This window comes from Coregonus clupeaformis, chromosome 21, assembly GCF_020615455.1.
Source record: "Coregonus clupeaformis isolate EN_2021a chromosome 21, ASM2061545v1, whole genome shotgun sequence".
In the NCBI taxonomy this organism is placed as follows: Eukaryota; Metazoa; Chordata; class Actinopteri; order Salmoniformes; family Salmonidae; genus Coregonus; species Coregonus clupeaformis.
Window position 1 is genome coordinate 26,875,468 of NC_059212.1, and position 14,622 is coordinate 26,890,089.

The 14,622-nt window shown below is 43.8% G+C and overlaps 1 protein-coding gene across 1 annotated transcript in view; it reads right to left on the reverse strand.

Moving 5' to 3' along the window:
- Positions 1-14,622, reverse strand: part of LOC121535161 (partitioning defective 3 homolog) — a 222,031-nt gene that overhangs the window by 80,103 nt on the left and 127,306 nt on the right. Inside the window, 4 exon segments of the mRNA XM_041841940.2 lie at positions 3,414-3,573; positions 8,767-8,937; positions 9,327-9,515; positions 13,989-14,042. Coding sequence (XP_041697874.2) covers positions 3,414-3,573; positions 8,767-8,937; positions 9,327-9,515; positions 13,989-14,042 — 574 coding nt within the window.

Below are 14,622 nucleotides of genomic sequence, written 5' to 3' on the forward strand. Positions count from 1 at the left end.
ATATTGGTACCAAGACAGAAATCTGTATTGCCAGTTCTCATGAGCAAATGGATTATTACACCACTGAGAGGGACTAGTCCAATAATGTTGCCAGAAAGGTGGGGGGTCTTAATATTCCAAACGTAGTGGTAATAATAGTCAACTGCAAATGTATCTGGAGGTACATTTTTGACTTCAAAATAATTCAAAATGTTTTATGACAATGTATCCCCATAATGATGGTTAAGATTCTAGTTTAGTTTTTTTAATTCACATGAAGATAATTTACAATAACTAATTTATTGCTAAACTATTTGTATTTTATGTAAGAGTGCTTTTGCTTAAAGGGCAACTCTGCCACTTTTCAACCTCATATTCATAATCACCAGCACCAAACCAGTGTGTATATATAAGTTCTACCTGATGACATCATCAAAAGTTAAAACATTAGAAAAACAGTGATTTTCAAACAATATGAGACCCATGGTGACCTGGGGAACAACAAAACACTGTTAAAACTGTTAAAGTATGAGTATTATAATCTATATATACATTCATGTGAATTGTAAAGCTGAAGTTAACTCTACTCATAGAGATGAATGAAAATAAAATGTTCAGCCTACAATAAATCACCAGCCTGAAAATGTAGGCTGAAAATGTTATTTTCATTCATCTCTACGATTACAGTTCACGTCGGCTTTCCAATTCACATTAATGATATATTGTAATGTAACATCACACTAACATCATCTAATAAAACCTTTTATTAAAAAACGTAATCTATGACATATTAAATGGTTTGTAATGCCCTGTCTAGTACCATACTTGTATGTGTAATCTAATAGACAGAACGGATACTTTGTTTTCTCTGTAACCAGGAGTGATGATACAACTATGAGTGGGCTAGGTGTGACTGTGTCAATCTCATTTGATCTCTACACAACTGCCTGTCTGAATCTATGACATGGACAGGCATTGGAGACAAAGTGTGACAGATACTGTTTAATAGTCTACACAAAGGATAATGATAAGGGTGGCTTCCAAAACTATTTTAGGGGAAAACAATTATTAAAGGGATAGTAATTTGGGTGAACTATCCCTTTAATAGCTCAAAAGCACTGTGGGAGGAGAGGGATTTGAAAGGGTAATGGAGGGGAATAGTTGAACTGCATTGAAAATATTGAACTCGCTGTCTGCGTCCCAAATGGCACCCTATTCCCTTTATAGTGCACTACTTTTGGGAATAGGGGGCCACTAAACGACACCAGTGATCAGTAAAGTAATCCTTTGGATTACTCAAAATGAGTAACGTAATTACTTTTAACACCCAGGCAGGCATATGAGAAAAAATAAGAAACCTGCTCTTGCTAGCATCACTGCTCTTTATTAAGCTTTACGTATCGGCCTCAAGTTTTTGTGAGTGTTTATAATTTGCAACCTTATGTAGACATTGCCCCACCCACATCCGTTCAATGCATCGAATGGGGTTGGAGTCGAGGGAAAATAAGCGAGTGCATTTCATAAGTATTCTAATAAAGTGTGTACCGTAATTTTTTGACTATAAGCCGCGCCTTTTTTGCCATTTTTCGACCCTGCGGCTTATATAACGGTGCGGCTAATCTATGGATTTTTACAGCTAACGGCCACTAGAAGACCTCCTAAATCTATGGATTTTACAGGTTACAGTCCACCAACTTTAACTCTATGGGCTCTATGACCGGTCCGCGCCCCCCACCTTTAAGCGGCGGGCTCCAGCAGGAAAAGCTGGAGGCCGGAAAAGAGTGAGACAGGTAGCGCGCAAAAGTAAAAGTGGAACCGAGAGTGGTACGAGAGACAGAACGAGAGACAGAACGAGAGCAAGACAGACAGACATTACGAGAGCGAGACAGTTTGTCTCTTTCCCGACAATCCCCTCTGTGCACGAACCCTTACATATGGTAATTAAACATTAAAACACCTGCGGCTTATAGTCCAGTGCGGCTTATATATGTACACATCATTCAATATCATTCAATTTAGCTGCTGCGGCTTATACTCCGGTGCGCCTTATAGTGCGGAAAATACGGTACATAACGCATTAAACAAGTCTGTAAAACCACAATGATGACATCGACCTATCAAGTAGGTTGTTACATCAGAGTGATGGTAATGTAAGAACAACATTAGGTTAGAGAAAGTAGTACCTTCCCCTGCGGTCCACGTGTGTTTTTACAGTGGATTATATGATCTGCGACCACCAGGTTTGTCAACACAGGAAATGGTGTAACTGTGACAGTGCTTTGAGTTTCCATTCAACTTTCAGCTGATCTTAATGTCTTGGAAAATGTAAAGGAAAAGGTCGGAAAATCTTGTGGATGATTTACAGCTCAGGGGCCCTTGTATGGTGCAGCGCACCTTCTGATTGATTCAGCGGTGTGTGTGTGTGTGCTCTGTGAATCCCTGAGCTCTCTGTTTGGAGTTTGCTCTGACAGCGCCTCAGGCCGACCCTGAGAGAGAAGACCAGATGTGTGTGTGTGTGTGTGTGTGTGTGAGGGCCTTGGGCTGACAAACAGTGAGACAGGACGGCAGGCAGGCAGTTTGATGGGAGGACAGGGATTTTAACGGTCCGGCCAGAATTGAGCGGCAGAGATTAAATCAATCATAGAATTTAGATACCAACCAGCCAGCCAACCAACTGCTAAGCCAGATGTTACAACAGGAGGTAGAGGTGCACCTATTCCAGTCCACTCATGGTCCACCTACTCTAGTATATAAATGGTTAAAAGTGAATACTTATTTACCAGTAGGAGTCATCAGAAATGGTGTCTTATTAGTTCATAGTTTTAATTCTTTGGCCCTGGTTGTTCCAGTTACAATACCACAGTATCTGAGCTTGGCTCATGTGTGAATAGGCTGTTATCAATACTGTTAGGTTACAGTTTGTAGAGTGTGAATGACTGACAGAGATCTGGCGCTAACCCAGCAGTAAGGGTGTGAGAAGCTATAGGGCAGGGGTCAACAACAGGCGGTTGGCCCAAAACCGGCCCGCAAGGGATTTGTTTGGCCCCCCCAGAAGTTTTTAGTAAATCAAATTGGGGGCTATTTTAGTTTCAGGTATAAAAAAACAACTTAAAATCGGCAGGAATTGAGCTATAAATGTGTTTAATTTAGGAAATCTGTTCCCAAGTATTTCCACGAATAAAAAAAAGAGATGTGATAGTGTCTCACTGTAATCAAGGTATGAAATAATTGTTATTTTCAAATACAATCTCTTTTTGGGCTTTGTTGTGGTCAATTTGCAGTGTACTAATTATTAGTGAATCTAGTTGCCTACCCCTGATATAGTGAGTCACCCATAGAGTTAGCCAGAAGACTCAACTTTGCCAATGTCCGTGATAAAACGGGTGTATCCATCTAGAGTCCTCCATCTGTATCTACGGGGTCACCTGACTCACCCATCATCCTGCCCATCAGGGCCTGCCGTGGCATCAGGTTATCGTCCAGGCCCTCTATGCCTCCGTACAGGGAGTGGGAGATACGACGCTCCCGGTCGTCCAGCAGGGAGGAGTTCAGGAGGGTCTGCTCCGGTCCCAGGGGGCTCCCTGGGGCCTCCAGCTACATACAGAGGGGTGGGAAGACAGGTACAGTCAATACATGACACAATGGAAAAAATATCCTTATTATAGTGGGAAATGTGCAGTATGAGACAACATTCTCCCTTTGGCACATTTGGATTAAATCTTGAATCTTAAATCTTTAAAATGTTTGAACTAGCTCAATGACACAACCCCATTATTGCTCTTTCGCTCTCACTTTAAGATAGCACCAACAATGACAGCTTAACTTATAGATGATCCCTTATCCCGTCTGTGAGGGACAGGCAGTCCGGTAGAGGCATGCTAGCCTAGTGCTAACATTAGCCGCAGCACCACCACGACCACGGCTAGCTAGATAAATGACCATGAATTTCCAATAGCAGTTAAGACACCTGCTGTCAACATTCCCCCACAGGAGAGCAGCAGCACAGTGACATTTCCCTCAGGTGTCTATCGGACACACTGCAGTTTATTGGACAAACAGGCCATTTGCTGACTGTCACCTTTAAAACACACATGACTGAGGAGCAGGGGAGGAAGTGGGGTTGAATGTGTATGGACCATAGAATTACATCGAATCAGTAGAAATGACTGGAACTCAACATCGAGACGGAGGTGAGGACAACAGTTGAAGAGAGAAGAAACCTCTGGGAGAGGAGCCAGAGGGGCCCACCTAACAACACTAACTGAAGACTTATCTCACACACACATCCCCGCCCAAGAAGGTTCTGGGCTCAGGCTGGGCCACACCAATTAGAGGAACAGACTCAGTTCCTGCCCAGCAACAGAGAATGACTGTTTATCTTAGACATACAAGGAGATGACTCCGCCTAGTCGGATGTTATAAATATGTGCTTGTGTTAGTTGTCAAATCAAACTGATTTATAAAGCCCTTTTCACATCAGCAGATTTCACAAAGTGCTTATACAGAAACACAGCCTAAAACCCCAAAGAGAAAGCAACGCAGATGTAGAAGCACAGTCGCTAGGAAAAACTCCCTAGAAAGGCAGGAACCTAGGAAGTACCTAGAAAGGAACCAGGCTCTGAGGGTGGCCAGGCCTCTTCTGGCTGTGCCGGGGGGAGATTATAAGAGTACATGGCCATTAAGGCCAGATCGTTCTTCAAGATGTTCAAACGTTCATAGATAAGCAGCAGGGTCAAACAATAATCACAGTGGTTGTAGAGGGTGCCACAGATCAGCAACTCAGGAGTAAATGTCAGTTGGCTTTTCATAGCCAAGCATTCAGAGGTCGAGACAGCAGGTGCGGTAGAGAGGGAGAGAGAGATGTATGTTGTGTCTGACTGGATTTGTAGCAGAACTTAGAACCTAACATTACTATAAGGTTTGCCATCATCAACAGATGTGCATCACAGCAAGAAGAAATGTCATCAGTGAATAATCAATCCACAGCTCTTCATTTCATTTCCCAGGTGTTTGATAGATGTGATGATAACACAGACAGAGATCGTGTGATACAGAAAGGTTCCGTTTTATTCATGCAGAAACAGCTGAACAATCACCAAGCAGACTATTGCCAGTAAAATAAGGGTAAGAGAGAATGACTCAGGCTGGAGACCTGGAGAATGATTTCTAGAGAGGCCATATGGCTTCAGACTGTTGGAAGTCAGCCTCTCTTTACTTTAAATGGGATAGTTAATGAAACTGGCTGCAACGGAGGGCCTATCTAGCCTGCATTTAATAATAGCCAAGGTTTTCCATATTGAGGTCGGTCAACAACTTACCACTCTACTCATTGCATATTCAGTCCTATAATTAAACTGGTGCAGGGCTGAACTCCATTGGGTCTGAATTGTGACGAGGGGATCTGTCTGAATAGCCCTGTGTGGGGGTTTAGTATTGAGGAAGTATTCGTTCAGATTCAAAATAAGGTGATGATTACTATCCTAAAGATGGAGGAGATGAGGAAGGAAAGAGAGGGATGAGAGAAAGGAACACAACCTGTCCATGAAGCTGTGCCACCTGAACGTCTGTGGTAGATTTCAACTATGGTTCATATATACAATGCCATCAGAAAGTATTCACACCCTTTGACTTTTTCCACATTTTGTTGTGTTACAGCCTGAATTTAAGATAGATTAAATGTAGATGTTGTGTCACTGGCCTACAATACCCCATAATGTCAAAGTGGAATTATGTTTTTAGAAATGTTTACAAATTAATTAAAAGGGAAAAGCTGAAATGTCTTGAGTCAATAAGTTTTCAACCCCTTTCTTATGGCAAGCCTAAATAAGTTCACTCTGTGTGCAATAATAGTGTTTAATATGATTTTTGAATGACTACCACAGCTCTGTACCCTACACATACAATTATCAGTAAGGCCCCTCAGTCGAGCAATGAATTTCAAACACAGATTCAACTACAAAGACCAGGGAGGTTTTCCAATGCCTCGCAAAGAAGGGCACCTATTGGTAAATGGGTAAAAATAAAACAAGCTGACATTGAATATCCCTTTGAGCACGGTGAAGTTATTAAATACACTTTGGATGGGGTATGAATACACCCAGTCACTACAAAGATACAGGTGTCCTTCCTAATTCAGTTGCTGGAGAGGAAGGAAACCGCTCAGGGATTTCACCAAGAGGCCAATGGTGACTTTAAAACAGTTAAAGAGTTTACTGGCTGTGTGAGAAAACTGAGGATGGATCAACAACGTTGTAGTTACTTCACAATACTAACGTAAATGGCAGAGTGAAAAGGAGGAAGCCTGTACAGAATAAATATATTCCAAAACATGCATCCTGTTTGCAATAAGGCACCAAAGTAAAACTGCAAAAAATTTGGCAAAGAAATTAACTTTATGTCCTGAATACAAAGCGTTATGTTTGGGGCAAATCCAACACATCACTGAGTACAACGCTTCATATTTTCAAGCATGGTGGTGGCTGCATCATGTTATGAGGTTGCTTGTCATCAGCAATGACTGGGGAGTTTTTTAGGATACAAATAAACTGAATAGAGCTAAGCACAGGCAAAATCCTAGAGGAAAACCTGGTTCAGTCTGCTTTTCAACAGACACTGGGAGACAAATTTACCTTTCAGCAGGACAATAACCTAAAACACCAGGCCAAATCTACACTGGAGTTGCTTACCAAGAAGACAGTGAATGTTCCTGAGTGGCCTAGTTACAGTTGGACTTGAAATACTATGGCAAGACTTGAAAATGGCTGTCTAGCAATGATCAACAACCAATTTGACCAGGACCGAGTTTGGGAAACCCTGAGCTATTTGACTGTTGTGGCTAGCCAAAAAGGACTTGAAAGTTCGATCATCTTATCCTCTGAGGCTTTAAAAGTGTTCTTACACTATGATTTTGAATCTTCAAAGCAACTGGGAAACGTCCATGGCAGGCATTGTTGTCACCTTCGCTTGCTACACAACTTCTGAGTGATAGGAACCACGAGTACCAACACCACGTGTCAAACTCTTTCCAAGGAGATCTGCGGGTTTTCGCTCCTCCCTTGTACTTGATTGATGAATTAAGGTTACTAATTAGTAAGGAACTCCCCTCACCTGGTTGTCTACGCCTTAATTGAAAGGAAAAAACTAAAACCAGCAGACACTAGGCCCTCCCTAGAATTAGTTTGACACCCCTGACCAACACCAATCAGCCTACACCACTTCACACACACCCGTTGTTACAATGACTGCTGTCTAAACACACAAATCCAATTTGAACACTTGTAACTTGCCGTTTGGACAGTCATTATGGGTATTGTGTATAGATGGGTGAAGAAATATATATATTTAATCCATTTTGATTTCAGGCTGTAACAACAAAATGTGGAATAAGTCAAGGGGTATGAATACTTTCTGAAGGCACTGTATTTCACATACTCTGTGGACTGCAAGGAAAATGGATCAATCAAGTATAATTCCTCTTCTATATAGATACCTCTAGTCTAAGTTATCCTTTCAGCTGTATCTGTGAAGCAGATATTGACGAGTCTCCCCCATGTGTCTGTACCTCATTCACAGCCAGTGCTCTCTGCTCTCACCCTTGGCTTCTCCACAGCACAACATGCCCCCTGACTGCAGCACACAGCTTAGCCCCCACTCTGCTTTCAATTACCAGCTGCACCATGGGAAATCACAGGTCTGACATGTCCTGTAGCAAGAGGCAGAGGCAGGGATGGAGGCATACAGTACAGTACACACTACAACCAACACACTGTTGTAAAGGGGACAGTGCAGTACACATTGGCACAGCTCTCAGATAGAGAAGTGATCAAGCCAGGATAGAGTCTGGAGTATGTACCCATATCATGACATTGAAATGTGGAGAGAGCGAGAGAGAGTGTATGATGGCATTGAAATGAAAAATACTTTGTTGGCCAGCCGTCACCAATTCCCCCATTAGACCCTGGGGCATGGAGGCTAAGACGAGAGCATGACCAGAGCCCCTGTTCAAAAGCACTGCACTTCATAGGGAATAATGTGCCATTTGGGACACAGCTCATGTCGTGTGAACTGCTGTGACCCACCTGACCCACTGCTCTTTAATCATATCCATAACAGAGCTCTCCAGTCCAGAACAGGGAACCTGTCACTGGCCTTGGAATTTAACATGGAGACTACATGTGGGAGGGTGCGTGTTAATGGTAACTGAACAACTGTATCAAGTGTTTTAGAAAAACTTAAAACAAATGTTGAAGGCATCATTGTAATGGGTGGTCAGCGGTCACAGAGTGATGGGTTGTCTTTAGCTTATTTAGGAATATTGTCAATTTACTGTAAGTAAGAATGACCACCATTTTCTGCAAAACAAATGCATACACAAAACAGAACGCAGTCATTTAAAAAAAACTTTAATCTTTAATCAGGTAATTAAACATGTGAAAAGACAAACAATACATTGGCAATGGAAGTAACTAAGGAAAGGAGGAGGGAGAGCCACAGTACTGTCAGCCACTGCCTCCAAAGCCTCCAAAAAGCCTACCATCACACATACACGCCCTGTGGGTTAGAAAGGTATTCCAGCATACACACATGTTAGTCAGTGGAAGCTGGTGAGAGGAGGATGGCTCATAGTAATGGTTGGAATGGAATAAAAGGAATGGTATTAAACCCATGGAAACCATGTGTTTGACACGGTTCCATTCATTCCGTTCCAGTCATTACTATGAGCCTGTCCTCAGACTGGTGTTAGTCCAATAATCTCCACAGCTGTCCCAAAGGGATGGTTGGGCTTACCTCACTGCGTTTGGTGACCCTTCTGGCCACTATCAGCTGAATCGTCCCACGTTTGTTGCCCTCTACCGACATGGACTTCCTTAGCGTCTCCATGGCCTCCTGGTTGGTCTTGCCTATCAACGACTCCCCGTTCACCGCTATCAGCTGGTCATTGACCCACAGCCTTCCATCCTGTTCACACAGCATATGGCACGTAGGATCAGAATCAGTCAACACCCACAATCAGACTGTTCAACGAATTAGCACTGTGCTGTTAACCCTGTCCCAGATCTGTTTGTGTTATCTTGCCAACTCCTTGTCACACCGAACAACAAGTGACACCCAGGCTACTTAATTCCCTAGAGAGGTGGCTAGAGTGCAATAAACAGACTGGCACCAAGGTTACTGTACTGTCAGTGGAATAACGAATAGCAGAAAAAGCAATGAAGTTCACTGTCAAATCAGAACTGGTAGACAGAATATGCTAATAGGCAGATTAGTCCAGTATATAAACTCCAAAAAGACATGATGACTTATATGATCATGAACATTGGAATCCTAATGAGAGAGGTAAGACACACCTTGCAGGCAGCTCCTCCGTTGATTATGGACTTGACGAAGATGCCTAGGTCAGCGTGGTTCTCCTTGGAGCGGTTGCCTTTGACGCTGACCCCTAACCCTGCCGACCCCGAGTCACTCAGAGGGATCTCAAAGGTCAGGAACTCCCTGGTTCCGTCAGGGGTCAACACCAGGTCATCCTCCTCAACCTTCTAGGACGGAGAAAGGATGGTGTCACTGGTCATTTCTGCTACTGTGAGATCTACTGATAAGCGAATCCAAGATCAGCGTCCCAAATGGCACCCTATTCCCTCCATAGTGTACTACTTTTAACCAGGGCCTGGTCAACATTTGTGCACTATATAGGGAATAAGGTGTCATTTGGGATGCAGATATGTTGATTCCGATGCTCCTCAGCATCAGGAGCTATGGGATGACCAACTCACATCTATGAGTTTAGTTACAGATGAGAGAATTTCAGCATGAACATGTGTGTCATTGGGAGTTCTTGGGGTTAAGGTTGGATACACTGTCTATCATAGAGATCCTAGAAGTTGGTATTCGGTATGTATTATGGCCTTCTGTAGCAACACAGAGCCTACATTGACATTGTGACTAAACACATTGGCAGAAGAATGGAGCTACTGAGTGAGTATCTGATCATATTAAGTATGCTTAGTCACTTTACCCCTACCTATATGTACAGTACATATCTACCTCAATTACCTCATACCCCTTCACATCGACTCAGTACTGGTATCCCGTGTATATAGCCAAGTTATCGTTACTCATTGTGTATTTATTCCTCGTGTTATAATTTTTCTATATTTTCCCGTAAGTAAGCATTTCACTGTTGTTTACGAAGCATGTGACAAATCAATTTTGATTTGATTCTGTGATCACCTCACAGGCACCAGAAAGGCACTATAATGTATATAATTAAGTGCATTATCTACACACAGAAACAGACACATATGCTATATCACAAAATGCAACAGGTGCCTGAGCATCATTGAATAACAAAAAAGCTGTTCTCTGCCTTGTCAATTGACAGCTGTCCTCTGAATAAATCGGCACACTAAACTACTAGCAATTATGAGCATGTGTAATGAATGCAGTCATAATCAAGCTCAGTGTCATACATTCATTTGCTCCCATTGTTTGCAGAGAGAGAGAGATTGAATTACTTTGGGGAGAGAGAAGGGTAGAGAGCGGGTGAGGGAATAGAGAGAAAGAGAGAGAACAGAGAAAGAGAGGAGAAAGAGACAGAGGAAGAGAGAGACAGTGAGAGAGAGATAGGTGAGAGAGAGGGGGAGAGAGACAGTGAGGGAGATAGAGGGAGAGAGATACAGTGAGATAGAGGGAGAGGGAGATAGGTGAGAGAGAGATAGCTGAGAGAGAGATAGGGTTGGGAGAGAGCCGGTGAGAGAGAGATAGAGGGAGAGAGAGACAGTGAGATAGAGGGAGAGAGAGGATGAATCCATGTGGAACACAATTGCAGAACTGCCGTCCTTCCCCTCTCCTCAGCAACCCAGGCTGCAAGGCGCTTTGTATTCCACAGAGTGAATAAAAGGACACCTCCACCCCCGTCCCCAATTTCAACCCCTACAGCCCTGGCTCCTATACACACCTGGCCTCACTCACACCCCCCATCGCTCGGAACAGCATCACCTGAAACGATTAGAGGCGTACTCTCAACTTTCCCACACAAACCTGTCGATTTGATTGAATCAAAAAGTCACTTGAAACGAATTAAAAGCGCAAAGAGGAGTGGAGAAATGAGGAGGCAGTGGAGGGTGTAATTGCTGGAGGGAGCCCATGTGGAGAGCACTGAGTGCTTCGGAGGCTCTTTTTAAAGCAGCTCTTCTCTCTCTCTCTTACTATCTGCCTTAGAGCGCATGCTGATAGACCATGAATATCAAAACACCTGGGGGATAGACAGACAGGAGTCCAGACAGACTGATGTGGAGGTGTGTGTGCATGCACAAAGAGAGACACACACACACGACGGAGGTCATAGTAACACTCCTCATGGAGGGGGCAGTGAGTCATTAAACAGTGGAACAGTGAGCAAAGACAAGGACTTCACCTTTCAGTCCTGCATAATCACCGTTATGTGAGGTGAACATGCAGGTAATGGGTCTTTTAATAACTCCATCTTTGAGGCATATTCGCAAATACAGTCCCTGCCAAATCACCTAAAACACACACACACACACACACATTTCACATTGTGCAGTACACACAAGATTAGAATGACTTCAGATTAGAATTAGACTCCAGAGCCATCCACGTCCTCTTCCTCTCCTATTCTGTGACTGTGTGATGGTAATTACCCAGCTAGCAGCTGCTCCCAGTCACTGTGTGCTGTATGTGCAGGAACAGGTGGCAGCTTGAAACATCACTTTAATTAAGGCAAGAGCTTGTTCTCCCCTAGAGTCACTGGGCCCTCTGATTGACTCATACATTCACACACTAGAGACATGAATGCAGCCGCATCTGCAAGGGGGCACAAATAACACTGTGTGTGTGTGCGTGCTGTGTGTGTGCGTGTTGCGTGCATGTGAGGTAGAGAGCGGGGGCAGAAAGAGCAACAACAATTATTAATCTGAGTCGAGGGAGACGAAATGTGTCTGTGTGACCATAGATCAATGTGACTTGGCTTTACATTACATTACAGGGTAACTGGCACTGATGGCTTTTCAATATCAACTTACAGTAACACAGTGTAACTTAATAGCACAAACAAAACAGAAAGTTAACGGATATTATTAGTGTGCGTCCCAAATGCCCCCTATTCCCTATATAGTGCAATACTTTTGACCAAAGCCATTGGGCCATGTTCGAAGTGCACTATATAGGGAATAGGGTGCCATTTGAGACGCAGACCACAGTGCATTCAGAAAGTATTCAGACACCTTGACTTTTTCCACATTTTGTTACGTTACAGCATTATTCTAAAATTGATTAATTGTTTTTTTCCCTCATCAATCAATACACAATACCCTATAATGACAAAGCATAAGCATAAGTAAGTACAATTACATAAGTATTCAGACCCTCGTTGAAGCACCTTTGGCAGCGATTACAGCCTTGAGTCTTCTTGGGTATGACGCTACAAGCTTGGCACACCTGTATTTGGGGAGTTTCTCCCATTCTTCTCTGCAGATCCTCTCAAGCTCTGTCAGGTTGGATGGGGAGCGTTGCTGCACAGCTATTTTCATGTCTCTCCAGAGATGTTCGATCGGGTTCAAGTTCAGGCTCTGGCTGGGCCACTCAAGGACATTCAGAGACTTGTCCCGAAGCCACTCATGCATTGTCTTGGCTGTGTGCTTAGGGTTGTTGTCCTATTGGAAGGTGAACCTTTGCCCCAGTCTGAGGTGCTAAGCACTCTGGAGCAGGTTTTCATCAAGGATCTCTCTGTACTTTGCTCCATTCATCTTTCCCTCGATCCTGACTATTCTCCCAGTCCCTGCCGCTGAAAAACATGCCCACAGCATGATGCTGCCACCAACATGCTTCACCGTAGAGATTGTGCCAGGTTTCCTCCAGATGTGACGCTTTGCATTCAGGCCAAAGAGTTCAATCTTGGTTTCATCAGAGCAGAGAATCTTGTTTCTCATGGTCTGAGTCCTTTAGGTGCCTTTTGGGAAACTCCAAGCGGGCTTTCATGTGCCTTTTACTGAGAAGTGGCTTCCATCTGGCCACTACCATAAAGGCCTGATTGGTGGAGTGCTGCAGAGATGGTTGTCCTTCTGGAAGGTTCTCCCATCTCCCCAGAGGAACTCTGGAGCTCTGTCAGAGTGACCATCGGGTTCTTGGCCACCTCCCTGACCAAGGCCCTTCTCCCCCGATTGCTCAGTTTGGCTGGGCGACCAGCTCTAGGAAGAGTCTTGATGGTACCCTTCCCCAGATCTGTGCCTCGACACAATCCTTTCTCTGAGCTCTACGGACAATTCCTTTGACCTCATGCTTGGTTTTTGCTCTTACATGCACTGTCAACTGTAGGACCTTATATAGACAGGTGTGTGCCTTTCCAAACCATGTCCAATCAATAAAACTTACCACAGGATGATCAATGGAAACAGGATGCACATGAGCTCAATTTCGAGTCTCATTGCAAAGGGTCTGAATACTTATGTAAATATGGTACTTCTGTTTTTTTATTTATAATACATTTGCAAATGTTTCTAAAAACCAGTTTTCGCTTTGTCATTATGGAGTATTGTGTGTAGATTGATGAGGAGAAACATTTATTTAATCAATTTTAGAATAAGCCTGTAAGGTAACAAAATGTGGAAAAAGTCAAGGGGTATGAATACTTTCCGAATGCACTGTATATAAGTATTAGATCAGTCTTGCCCTGCGACGGCAGGTGAAAAGGCAGTTACTTCCTAAATCAGCACATAGTAACAGACCATACAGACCACATGGCATACCCACCCACGGCCACATTTACTGTTACTTAGGCAGTCCTAATAAACTGCTCAATTGACAGTTCAAACAGTGTTACTTTTGCTTCATGGTTCCTGATTGATTCAGTCCCAAAGAGCAGCGTGATGATGTCATGCAGAGGCACTCTGTGCATCCCAAATGGCACCCTTTTCCCTATATAGTGCACTACAGTAGTGCACTATATAGGGAAAAGGGTGCCATTTGGGACACAGCCACTTGTGGGTGGTTACCTCAGTCAGCCAGTGGGGCGCCGTAGCCGACATGGCCTCCCTCACCGAGCGACGCTGGAGAGGGGAACAGTAAGACCTACGGTTACATTCCACACACACATCATGCCATGGTAGCAACGCCACACAAGCAACAAACCCCAAACATGTCAGCAGCAGTGACAACTAACCGTGTCCATGGGTGCATCTCAAATGGCACCCTATTCGCTATATAGTGTATTACTTTTGACCAGGGCCCATAGTGTCAACAGCCATCATAGGGTCAACAGCCCCCATAGGGTCAACAATAATCCTGCCTCACAAAGAGAGATAATCTATTATTAACAGCGATTATACATGTATTAATTATTAACGTTGCTAAAGTGCTGAGCTAATTCATGTGGAGGGTCAAGGTGATGTTGCCTATTGTCTCTGTGTGTTTGACCTGTTTTAGTGAGAGGGGGGATGGGGAGGGGGATGGGAGAGTGGCTGCAGGCTGCTATGGCTTCAAGTGAGGCCTCAGGTTAATTGGTCCAGTACAGAGAGAGCATGCCGTTTGCTGTGTGGAGCTCTTAGCTTTGTTCCCCCGTGGCTCCATCCCTCCAGCCTCCCTCCATCCCACCCTCCCTCCCTCCCTCCAGCCTTCCTACATCCCACC